This window comes from Chelonia mydas, chromosome 20, assembly GCF_015237465.2.
Source record: "Chelonia mydas isolate rCheMyd1 chromosome 20, rCheMyd1.pri.v2, whole genome shotgun sequence".
In the NCBI taxonomy this organism is placed as follows: Eukaryota; Metazoa; Chordata; order Testudines; family Cheloniidae; genus Chelonia; species Chelonia mydas.
The window spans coordinates 2,260,906-2,273,364 of record NC_051260.2 but is presented as its reverse complement, the minus strand read 5'-3'; the positions used below and the strand labels follow the sequence as shown (position 1 = coordinate 2,273,364).

Sequence of the window (12,459 nt, the reverse complement as noted above, 5' to 3'; positions counted from 1 at the left end):
CCAAAATAAAGCAAGGGGCTGCAAGAGCCTGAGGAATGCGGCAAGAGCCAAGCTCCAAAGGCATTTTTAAAGGGACACTGTCAAGGCTGGGAGGCCTAAAATTAGAGCAGCCAGCTGTGACTGGGAGCACAGGTGCCTCTGTGCCCGGACATCCCCCACCCCCAAACGCAGCCCCCTCCTCTGAGCTGCGAGGAGAGTGACACTGACGAGGGTCTGGTGCCTCTCGGCCCCTCCTGGCGTCAGGATCCAGCATCTTGGCAAGAATGGGGCAGGTGGGGAACGTCGGAGGGAGGAACTTGGGATTGCAGGGAAAGCAAGGGCCTTGGGGTGGTTTCCGTGCACAGCGGCCGTGGGGGAAGTGCTGAGTGGAAAAAATGTCCTCGCAAGTGGGTTGAGTGCTAGGTGTTAGAGATGGAAACGGTCTATTTCAGCATCCAGTCCCATCCCCCACCAGGGCAGGCCGGCCTCCCCTCCCCGCCCCGCCCCAGTGAGTAGAGAGCAGACCCAATACTAGAGGGACGTGACAAATCAGCCCAGCCCAAGGGCCAGGAAGAAGCAAGGGAACCAGCAGCGTCTGTTTGTCACAAAATTGCAGGAGCCAATTGCCGAGGAATCAGATTCTCACGCTTGTCTTTTCACAAGCGGCGCTCACACTTGGGGGTGACAGACACGCTCTGGCCCATTTGCACGCGCAAGTTGCACCAAGCCACAGGAAAGGCCAGACTTCCCGAGGAGCTAGGAAAAACCCGGCCCAAAGGATAGCCCGGGAATGCACCTACAGCAGATTGGTTACAAAACAAGAGCAAAGGTCTCCGCAAATCCAGAAAACACAAATAACCTTGACACTGTCACTGAGTGCTCAGGAGAATCCCTTGTAAAGAGCCGCCACCGTGCGCTGGCCTCATCTTCCCAAGTTCCTCCAGGACTCCTGGGTCCCAGCCCCCGACGGTTCGCTCGGGTTATGTTCCCCAGTACAATTTCAGATCCCCTCCTGGAGAGCACTTCCTCATAGGTCCTTCCACTGAAGCACTAGCCCCTGCTTATGCATGGGGTAAACTGAGGCAGAGAGAGGCACTGACTTGCCTAAAGCGACAGCCAGACCTGGGAGTAGAACCCAGGAGTCCTGACTTCCAGCTCTAATCACTAGGCCCCATGCCCCACCCAGAGCTGGCTGTGGAAACCAGAAGCCCTGATTGCAACCACCTTGGCTGTGTGATGACTCAGCCACAGGCTCATAGGAAAAGCAAGCCGGCTCTCCGGGGGTTACATCATGAAGTGAAGTGTTGCTTTCACCACCACCCCCAATTTGGAGACGCTCCCCTTCCCCCGCCTGGGCGGCCCAGCCCCTGCGAGAACACCCCTTGGGTGCACGGTTGTTTTCAGGTTGCTTTGCACCGCTCCCCGCCCCTGGATTGCGCTGAGACCTGCACGATCTGCAAGCACTAAAAACCAGTCACGGGAGCTTCTGCAGAAGTGATTCAGTTCAGAACAATCCAGCCAACCTTGGGCATGCAAATCTGCTGTGGGCGCAGAGCAAGGCTGGGGCGCTGCGCAGCGAGGGAGGCGTCTTCCTCACCCTGACGCCTCGGTGTAAATTGAGAGGCGCACAGTAGAGCGGCTCTGGGTCAGGTGAGATCAGAACCAGGCCGGCAGAGTTTAAACAGGGACCATTTGGACCAAGTGCGCTGCATGGCACAGGGCAGGGAATCCCACCCAGGGGCTCTTCCTTAGTTATCTGCTTCTTTTCCCTCCATCCTTGATAAACAGGGAACCAACTGCAGGGGCTGCTAATGTCCCCCCAAACTGGTTCCAAGCAGCCAGCACAGAGCCCAAGCCGGCACCCCCGCGGGGGTCATTAACAGGCAGGGCTGATGAGAACAATTCTAATAATCCCCAAAATATTTTGTCCTGGTGTCTCCAGCCGAGGATCTGGATCCACTTAAACACGAAGTAATCAGCCCCGCAAGAGAGGAATCAGTGCTCCTTCCCCATCATGTGGGGAAACTGAGGCACGGAGAATGGGGGAGTGATTTGCCCACCCAATCAATCCCCCTCCATAGCAGGGTTTCAGGCACTGGTGGCCCCTGGGTTTCTCCTGTTTTCTGGCCGAGGCGTACAACAGTTTAGCCTCATGAGGACGGTCAGTGCTTAAAGTCACTGGGTTGAGCGCAGGCGTGTGGGGGTGACGCCTTATGGCCGGTGCTCGTCAGGAGTCTGGCGAGATGGGGACCCCGAAGCGCGGCTCACCACATTCAAGATTTCAAAGTGCTGCGAGAGCGACGGCTGAAAGGAGCCCGTGGCATCCCTTCTGGCCTTACGCCCCAGGCAGCCGGCTGCGCAGCTGGGAATAAACCCCCTTTTCTTGCGCCCGAGACCCGTTCATGGCTCCATTTGTTTTGTCCCTGTTTTCACCAGGCCCAGCCCAAGGAATGGTTTCAAAGGGCCCAATTGAGAAAGCGAGCGGCTTTCCCGCCCCACACCCACCAAACAAACACAACAGGTGCCCAGGGAGCGGACGGGCTGGCCCGGCTCCAGGAAACCCCGGCCGTTGGACTAACACCTTCAATTCCAAGTTCCTGAACTTGCCAAAGCCTGTTAGTCAAGTGTGCTCAGGAGACGAGGCCCCGCAGAGAGGCCTAGAACTTGTAACGCAAGATACCGGAGTCCTGCTCTTGGCCCTCTCTGCCCGGCCTTATCCTCAGGCATCTCGCTTCCCGCCACCCAGACGCATTCCCCCGCGACATTTTGAGACAGGAAACCCTGCACCATTTGCTTTCCTGCCCGGGCCGATTTCTCGTTTATTTCTCCTGGTAAAACCCATGGGCGCTGGAGCCTTTGTCGCTGGGGGGGTGGTGGTGGGGGGAATCCTCTGGGCCCTGATCCTGAGACGGGGCCCTGCCCGCACGGGCGTGACTGTCGGCTCGCCCCCAGACACGTCCGCTGCCTTGCCACGCTTCAGACGAACCAATGCCTTGCAGAACGACCAAGAGCCCCTGGAGCAGCAGAGGGTGGAGGGTCCCAAGCCAAAGGGCGACAAGTCTTTTCCAAAGCTGCAAACAGGCGAAGGGGGCTGCCCCAGCCCCGCCCGGGGATTTACGCGCCTAACTCCCATGGGATGAGGTACCTGAATGCTTTGGAGAGTCCGGGCCCTGACCCTGCAATGGGCAGAGGCCAAGGCAGGGGCAGGGGCTAGAACCGTGCAAAGGCGGCTAGTGACTCTGGGGGGGCCCCGAGCCGGCTGATCACCAGCCCCGGGGGGGAGCAAGGCCCAGCAGGTCCCCCCCTCCCGGGGCTCCCTGACCCACTCAGCCCCTGACCTCTGCAAAGCACTTGCCGACAGGAACCTCAGTTTACCAAGGGGGAGAACTCCAGCGCCCCTCCCCCCGTAACCTCTAAGGCGGATCCAACCCGCTGGGGAGCTCCCCCCCCGCCCCCCCGCCCGCCAGCCCTGTGGCTTTAAGACCCACCTGCCTCCGCTCCCCAGCCCGGGCAAACAACCCAGCGGGGGGGGGGCAGAGCAGGTTCAGGGGCGCCTCAATCCGAAACCATCCCCCCTCCCCCGACAGAGCCAGTGACCCCCCAGGGTGCAAACAACCCCCCCCCCGGGCGCTCAGCAGACTCCGGCTCGGGTCCGCTGGGGCTCGCTCGTGCCTTTACTTACCTGCCTGGGGGGCGGCGAGCTCCGGGCGGCAGAGCAGGAGAAGGAGCCCCAGGAAACGTCCCGGGGGGCGGCCGCTCCGCATTGCGCCGGGCGGGCTAGGACATGCTGGCTCGGGCCACCTGCTCCCCCTGGGGCCGGGCAGGGCCCCCGGCTGGTGGATCCGCTTCGGCCGCCCAGCTCCCGGATCGCCCGCCGGGGCAGCCGCTTTGATCCGCGTCCGGGACACCCGCCGCTCCCGGAGTCACTCCACAACACACTTCATTCAGGAGTAGCTCCGCCGGCCGCCCATTGGCTGCGGCTGGCAGCCAATCAGAGACGGCCCAGCTGAGGTTGGGGCACAGCTCGGGCTGCGGGTCTGAGCCCCCCCCCCCCGGCGAGCCCATTGTTGCCCCCAGGACTGGGCCATTCCCTGATGGTTGGTCGTCCCAGCACCCGGGCAGGGCCCCACTGGGCCAGGCACTGCCCAGCGGGTCTCTGCCCCAGGGAGCTTGCAGTACCCCTAGCCCAGGCGGGCACGGGCGGGAGAGCTCACGGGACCCCCAGTCTGCCCCCCTGCAGCTCGCCCACCGGCCCCTGGAACAGACCCCGGAGCTCTGGCTGGGGCACTGGGGCCTGGCATCGTGGGGTAAAGCTGGCCCCGGCTGCAGAGCGAGTGCCAGGCCCAGCGGGGCCGGGGCAGTCCCAGGAGAGCAGAGAGACAGGCTGGGGGAGGTGCCGGCTCTTGTGCCCTGCAGAAGCGCCTGGCACCGACGCTTGCCCCTCTCACCAAGGGATGTTGGTCCGAGCGGAGGCTCCCTCGCCCGCCTTGTCTCTCTCGGCTCCTCCAGGGAGTTTGGGGCCTGCCGCACACTGAAATCCCCTGAACACCTCCGAGGGCCTGGCCCCATCTTGGCAGAGGGAGGAAATTAACCCGGGAGTCCAAGCCGGGAAATAACCATCTGCCCCTTTGGCCTGGGGAGGAAGACACAGAGGGCGGCCATGGGCACCGCAAGGCAGCCTCAGGATTCAAACTCAGGAACCCCAGCTGCTAGCCCACACCCCCCTCTCACCCCTGCCCCCCCTTGCCAGCGTCTCCTCTCCTCCCCAGGCCTGGCTTCCCACCTGCGCTTCATTTCCACGGTTGGCACGCACCGCCCCCAGGCTCTGCTCTGCGCCAGTCCCTGGTCACTTGGCCAAGCCGAAGCTGGCGCGGGAAAAGCCGGCGCTACCTCCCGGAGCCCGGGCACCGCAGATGGCAAGGCAGGGCCAAGCAGGCCGGGGGGGGCCCGCTACGGGTTCAGGAGTGGGCGGGGGGAACAATGGGCGCAGTCAGGCAGGGGGCCGGGAGGAAACGAGCTCAGCGACGGAGGCGGGAGGGGAGCTGACACATGCCGGGTGGGCGCCCGCCGCACTGCAATCGTCAGTAACCGTCGGCCCCCCGGTGGGAATGGAGCCAGCCAGGCAGAGCAATTCTGGCAACCCCCCCTCCCGCCCCGCTGCCGGCATGCCTCAGCCGTGACGCCGGGGGAGGGGGCGGCTGGGAGCACCCTCTGGGAGCTCTTGGGGGCGGGGGGCAGGGCCCGTCTTTGTGTTCAGTGTCACCGAGGGGGGCCTGGGTCATGACTGGGCTGCTGGGCACTACCGTAATGCACCTAATAAATAACCTACAGCACCCAGCACAGCAGAGCCCCGGCCTGTGGCTGGGGGGAGTGGGGGGAGCCTCGGGGTGACCGTAATACACCTAATAATTAATACACACCACCCAACCCAGCAGGGTGCTAGTCTGTGGCTGCTCTGTGCTAGGGCAATACACTAATCAGTAACGTACAGCACCGAACACGGGGGGATCCCTGACTAGGGCACCAAGGTGTTACCATTATGCACCTAACAAATAAATAACTGGGCTCAGACCAACCTGTTAATTTCACGTGAGCTACTGGGCAGCCCTCTTCTGGGCTCTCGCCAGGTTATTTTTACCCTACTTTAATCACCTTTAGTCAGAGTCTTTGGTGCCCGCTGAACTCTCGGCCGCAGTGAGTTCTTGTGGCAGAGAGTTCCACAGGTCAGTCACACGCTGTGTGGCAACAGCCACCGTTTGCTGTCAGGTTACGAGAGAGGGTGAACGAAGGCGCCCCCACAGCCCCCTTCTGCTATTCTCTGCTCCTGGCTCCTCTTAGGGCTGCACTGAACAGGCCCAAGTCTTTTCTATTCCTCCCTTTCAGGCCTCCAGGGCTGCTCCCCTTGGCCAGACCTTTCCCACGTCTGCTGGAGCCTCTTGCAGATGGGACTGGGCAGAATCAGAGCCCCAAACCTGCTCCTGAAGTAATCGGCCTCCGTATCAGAGCCCCAACAGGGCAGAGCAGGAACGGGAAGGGTGGGGGCACAGGCCAAGCCTACACCTGTTCCTGCCCTGGGGTGCCCCCCCATGGCCATTTCTGGGACTGCCTCTCTTGGGGCTGGTGCTAAGGCCACAGCTCACGAGGATTTCACTTCATTATCTTCTCACCCAAACCTGGGGTTCCCTCCCGGGACCCAGATAGCAGGGGGCATAAGCAACATCTTCACCCCCAGGGCTGGTGCAAAGGAGCCCCCAAAACAAGGATGAACTGGAGCCTAGGAGTCTGTATGCGCCTGTCCCCCCCGTACCCCACCAAGTTCTTCACACACCCAGCGTTTCACCCCCCACTGAAGCCTGGACCTGGCTCTGATACGGCTGAGGGGCCAGGCAGGTAGGAGCAGTAGGGCACCAGCCATGGGGCCGGCTGCCGTCAGGCAGAGTTAAGGGAGCTCCTCTCAGCCTTGGGCACGGGCGAACAGAGACTTGCAGAACGGGGGCCTGCCCAGGCTGCCTCGCGTCACTTGAACCCGATCAGCGCAACCTCCCCCACCCACCTAGCATCAGCTCAGGGCCCTGCCAAGGCCAGAGAAGCCGACAGTACTCACGGCTGATGCATGCTAGACAGTGAGCCCCCGCTCCACGCAGGGCGGGAAGTGCCAAGCTGGAGGAATTGCCTATCCCGCCCCCTGCTGGCTGCCCACAAACAGCCCAGGGGAGGAATGAGATGGGGTAGGAGACGCTCCCTGCATTGGATCTGCAAGCAGCTAAGGGACAGGATCGGCTTCTTCACTCACATGTTCAGCTTCACTGTTTTTCTGCCTCCTGCATTTTTGGACGATGTTGACTTTATGGAGCTCTTGGCAGCACTGACACCCCCCGAAGTCCTACCACAATAGCAGGTAATGGCCACAGTCCAAAATATTCCTTCCCCTCCCCGCAGTACTGACGGGCCTTCAGCCTTCCATGCAAAAACTTCCGGCCTAAGGTTTCATTTTACGCTGTGGGCTCCTGTCAACCCCTTGCCATAACCCCAGCACAGAGACCCCAGAGCTCCATTTGCAAAGCCAAGGCCCATTATTGGGATCCTTTGCTGGCAACCAAGAGGCCCCTCCCATGGCATCTTCTGGCAGCCCCCCATCCCAGCCTGTGAGCTGGGATCTGTCTGTAAAGCCAAAATCCTGCCCCCCTCAGTCAACACAGGGAGCCTGGCCACCCCAGAGAGCATCTAATCCTCACCCACTCGTTCCAGAGTAAGAGTCACTGTCCTGCCCACAAGCTCCCGGCCAGTGCAAGGACCCGGTGCAGCCCCCCTCCCCACACACAGAATCGCACACACAGACCAGATGTAAAGTCATTTATTGAGGCAATGGCTCAAGGTGCACGTCTCCAGCACCATCTCCTTACATGGGCTTGGGGGGAGGTCTCGGAGCAGCACCCTAGAGGGGAAGAGCAAGGAGAACGTTAGGACACATCCAGGCAGGGAAAGGCCCATCAGCTCAGAGGAACCGCCAGACTGGATCAGACCCGAGATCCATCTACCTCACCATCCTGCCTCTGACAGTGGCCAAAACCAAATGCTCCAGAGGAAGGTGGAAGAACCCAGCAGTGGGCAAACATGCAAGTGGTTTAATATCCCTCCAGGACGTGTCACTCGTGATAACGACCTATCCCCTTTACCCACATGGACCAATCCCTTTGGTCCCAGCTCACCCACCCACCTCCCCTCACCACACATTCACTAGTGTCCCAAGCACAGGGGGGCTTCTCCTCTGAAGAGACTATTCCACAGAGAATCTCAGACCCCAGGTGCGAGTCAATTCCAGCTCGTCACGGCATGCTGGCTCTGTGCTGGGGTTCCTCTGGGCAGCTCTGATCAGGTCAGTACTGGAACATTGCCATGCCGACATCAGGATCTGCTGTACAGAGCAATGGGGGTGGACACCGAGCCACTGGCATGGAGGGGGAAGGGGGGACTCTGGTGTGGGAGGCGCCACAGTCTCCGGCAGAGAAGCGTTTGCGGGGGGGTTGGCAGGAGTCCCTGAGCCACAGGGGGAGGAATAGAGGGATGCAAAGAGCTCCCGGCGTGTGCAATGAGCTCTGAGGCACCTGCCCTTGGCCTGCCAGGCTGGAGGGATTTGTGCACAATACGTACCGCCGGCCTGAACCTGGGTGGAGGGGTACGGTCCTTCCGGGCCTCCCGGGAACGGTTCCTCACCACCTTGCTGTGGATGGCGCAGCTGACGCAGTAATGCAGCTTCACATACAGCTTGGGCAGCACGTACGCTGGGGGAGAGATGGGAGAGGCGTAAATCAGGAGCCTGAAGCCGCAGCTTCCCCAGTCCCGCTCCAGCTGCGGAGGGATCGGTTAGTGTCGCCCCAGCCCCAGGAGAGGCTAACTGCGAGCTAGGGTGCCGGAGAGCCCACTGCCGAGCCAGGGCTTACACACAGGAGAGCCACGCTCAGAGCAAGGCCGGAGCGCTGCATGATGGGACACGCGGCTACGGTGGGCTCAGCTCCTTAGTCAAGGTAACGCTGCCAGTCTGCTCCCAGGTGCACAAACAGGCCACATTCCTGCTGCTTCCCTGCAACTGGGTTTTGGCGGGAATGCTGGACCTCCCGATGGCTCCAGGTCCGGGACTTCCACCCCAATGGGCGCCTGTCGGGACCAGAAGCCCCACCTGAAACCCCAGACACCATTTTGCTGCAGTGGGGCCTAATGGTTAGAGCAAGCAGCCAGGACACCTGGGTTCTACACCCAGCTTGGCTGCCCACCTTGCTGCCTTTGGCGAACACGTTCAGCTCCGTCTCCGCCTCCTCCCCAGCATAACAGGAGGAGACCACGTAACCCACCCAGACGGGCAACCAAGTGCTCCGGGACCCGCGCCCAAAGGCAGAGTCTCATTCCTACGCAGAGCACTTCACTGCTCCGCCAGCTCAGCGCGTAGCACCAGCCATGGGCCGAAATCAGCCGGGAGACACGGCAGCATCTGGTGGGGGGCAGATCACGCCCCTTCGGGCAAATCTTCACTGCCACTTAATGCTTGGCTGAGTTAAGAGGTACAACGCTTCTCCACCCACGCCCTATGGCATTCATCCGGCCTGCATCCCTGCAGTGTGCGAGCACCTCACCACCTTGATCCCGACCACCCCGGGAGGCAGGGCGCAGCTACTGTCCCCATTGTACAGATAAGCAAACTGAGGAAGTGGCACCCAGGTCTCATGCTGGTGCCCGAACTACTGGACCGTCCCCTCCTCTCGCTTGTGCCCGCTTGTGCGAGAGGAGGCTGGTGACGGGCCCCGACACCCCCTGGCCCCGCACCGGCCCCCCCCCGGGGCTCACAATCGAAGACGCTGGCTTCGGAGATGTCCCGGACCGCGGCGGCCTCCACGATGTTCCGGATGACGAACTTCTTGATGGCCTTGTCCTTGGGCACGCAGCGGGCACAGTTGGTGCAGCGGATGGGCTGGACGTGCCCACGGCCCTTCTTGGCGCGCCCGTTGTTCCGCCTCTTCTTGGTCTGCCGGGGGGGGGGGGGGGGAGGGAGAGAAGGGGGGTCAGAGAGGCTCCCGGTGCGGGGGGGAGGAGGAGGAGAAAGGGGGGGTCAGAGGCGCTCCCGGTGCGGGGGGGGGGGGGAGGGGGAGGAGGAGAAAGGGGGGGTCAGAGGCGCTCCCGGTGCGGGGGGGGGGGGGAGGAGAAAGGGGGGATCAGAGGCGCTCCCGGTGCGGGGGGGGGGGGAGGAGGAGGAGAAAGGGGGGGTCAGAGGCGCTCCCGGTGCGGGGGGGGGAGGGGAGGAGGAGAAAGGGGGGGTCAGAGGCGCTCCCGGTGCGGGGGGGGGAGGGGAGGAGGAGAAAGGGGGGGTCAGAGGCGCTCCCGGTGCGGGGGGGGGGAGGGGAGGGGAGGAGGAGAAAGGGGGGGTCAGAGGCGCTCCCGGTGCGGGGGGGGGAGGGGAGGGGAGGAGGAGAAAGGGGGGGTCAGAGGCGCTCCCGGTGCGGGGGGGGGAGGGGAGGAGGAGAAAGGGGGGGTCAGAGGCGCTCCCGGTGCGGGGGGGGGGGGGCAGAACCGGGACTACGCACCAGCCCCCCCCCAGCTCCCAGGGCCCCGCGCAGGGGTCGCTGGGACAGGCCCCCCCCCGGCCCGCACCCCCCGGCCCGGCTCCCCGCCTCGCGCCCCCCCCGGCCCGGCTCCCCGCCTCGCGCCGCCGCCGCTCACCATCTTGGAACAGACGAGGCGAAAGAGGATCCGGCCGCCGCGCCGCACGTTTATATAGTCCTCCGCCCGTCCCGGAAGTGCCTCCGCCAGGGGAGCGGGAGCCCGGGGAGGCCACGAGACCCCCCCTCCGGACTCACGTCCCTTCCGCCCTGCGGACCAAGGGCTCCGTCTGGCTGCGGGCCCGGAGGAAGCCGGTCCCGGCCCTCCGGCACTCGGGAGGGGACTATTTTTTTCTCGCTGAGCGGAGGGATCATACGTCACGTGTTATAAATTTACGTTCCCGGCATGCACCACGGAGGAGCCTAGGCCGCCCGCAGGCCCGTGGGGGCGATGCATGCTGGGAGGTGTAGTCCTCTTTGCCCAGTAGGGCCCATTGCATGCTGGGAGCTGTAGTCCCCGTGCGGGCCACATGGCCCTGGCTCTGAGCCGTGGGCGGGAAGGGGGTCTAGGGGGGGCCCAGGAGTCCTGGCTCCCAGCCCCCCTCCCCTCCCCGGCAGAGAACCCAGGAATCCTGCTCCCACTCTCCTTCCACCCCGCCCCCATTCTCATCTACTTGTCCCCTCTCCATCCCCCCAGCCCTGCTCCTGAGGGTGGAACCCAGGAGTCCTGGCTCCCCAGCGGCCGCTCGGGCCTGGCCCTTCCAGAGCACAGCGACGATAAAGAAACAAAAAACAAGCTCAGGCCTCAGAAGCATCAAGTTACGAGTTTACCGTAGCCGCCAAAGCAGGAGGAAAAAGACACCTCCCCCCACCCCTGCATTCAGTGGCCTGCACGGGGGTGAAACCTTGGGCGCAGCGATGCAGAATAACGGACCCCGGCCTGGCCTCCGCCAGCCACACAGAGCGAAACCTCCCTGCGCCTGCTCTGGGGAAGGGCTCCCGCGCCGGAGGCCTCCGTCACCGACAGACGCCCCCACCGCGGCGAAAACCCCCTAACGCTTTTTGCTATCGTTCCATCGGGCAGAACCGCTCACGGGTTATTCATGGGCTTGGGTTTCACATTGAAAAAGCTCAGTGCAAAGTCTGGCCCCTCATCAGCGGCTCTTGCTCGAAAAGGTCAGAGATCCTAATCTGCCCAGGAAGGCTGCTCTGACTTTTCTACCTCTGGTAGCATACAGGGGATAAACATGTCTCACCCCTTTCCCCCTCCCAGCAGCTCAAAGCTTCCTCCTGCTGCTACGAGAAGATCCCAAAGGCCCCAGACCCTCACCTGAGTGAAATCCCTTGTGCTCTCACCGTACATCACAGGCTGTCCGCAAAAGCCTGTAAGTTACCCAGAGGGCAACCTTTAAAAAAATAATCCCTCTCCAAGTAGCATTTCCCACTCAGAGTTAAACGACGCTACTCCAAGCCGTGGTGAAGGAGGGGGGCAGCTTTAATACGTTTTCCAGCACGTGTACAAAGCAGCGTGCTAGGACCACTGCCCAGTGCTGTCTCGTGTCCTCGTGTTCCCACCTCTCTGTCTGTCTGCAGCTGGTCGCTCTTGTCTTAGACTTCGATTGCCCCAGAGAGCTGCCAGGGATCGAACTCTCGTTCTGTTTGTCCCGCGCCTAGCGCAATGGAGGCTCGGTGTGGGACTAGGCCTTCCAGGAATATAAATAATACAGATGGCCGGGCACTGATACCGATGCTAATGGCTAGATAAGAACCATCTGTGATTAGACTGAGTGGAAGCGCTCTGGCACAGCCCTGTTAGCCCCTCTCTGTGTGTTTCCAACACACCCTCACTGTACTGCAGGCTAGTGAATGGGGCACTCGAGCAGAAATCAGAAAACCTGGCCTCTGACACTCTGCGACTGACCTGCTGTTTGACTCCACAGATCGCGTCTGCTGTCTGGGCCGCCATTCCTCTGGTCTCTTTCGACTGTAAGCTCTGGAGATCCTGGTGTTTGTACACCACCTAGAACAATGGCGGCTACAAGCACTCCCATCAGACAGAATTAACTTCCTAGGTACCGGCCTCACAAGCGGCCTGGGAAGTAGCAATGAAGAAACGAGCACCGAGAGGGGAAATAACCTGCCCCCATCACACACGCAGAGCAGGGAGCGGAGCCCAGGTTCCACGTCTACACTGCAACGAAAAACCCACGGCACCGAGTCTCAAAGACCAGGTCAATTGACCGGGACTCTCAGGGGTCAGGCTCCAGGGCTAAATATGGCAGCGTAGACATTCGGGCTGGGGCCTAGGCCGAGACCCTTCCCCGTTGCGGGGACTCACAGTCCAAGCCTGAATATCTACACTGCACTACTTTAGCCCCGCAGCCTGAGCCCG

General features: G+C 62.2%; 2 protein-coding genes across 2 annotated transcripts in view; both read right to left on the bottom strand.

The window, feature by feature from the left end:
• ERBB3 (erb-b2 receptor tyrosine kinase 3) overlaps positions 1-3,927 on the bottom strand; it is a 40,016-nt gene extending 36,089 nt beyond the window's left edge. The window contains exon 1 of the mRNA XM_037883941.2: positions 3,662-3,927. Within this exon, the coding sequence (XP_037739869.1) occupies positions 3,662-3,743 (82 nt within the window). The 5' untranslated portion in view covers positions 3,744-3,927. The remainder of the gene's footprint in view (positions 1-3,661) is intronic.
• Positions 3,928-7,317: 3,390 nt separating this feature from the next.
• Positions 7,318-10,344, bottom strand: RPS26 (ribosomal protein S26). Its single transcript, XM_037884119.1, has 4 exons — positions 10,189-10,344; positions 9,319-9,496; positions 8,131-8,261; positions 7,318-7,414 (listed from the first exon to the last, which is right to left on the bottom strand). The coding sequence occupies exons 1-4, from the start codon at positions 10,189-10,191 to the stop codon at positions 7,379-7,381; spliced, it is 348 nt and encodes a 115-aa protein (XP_037740047.1). The 5' UTR covers positions 10,192-10,344; the 3' UTR covers positions 7,318-7,378.
• Positions 10,345-12,459: the final 2,115 nt, after the last annotated feature.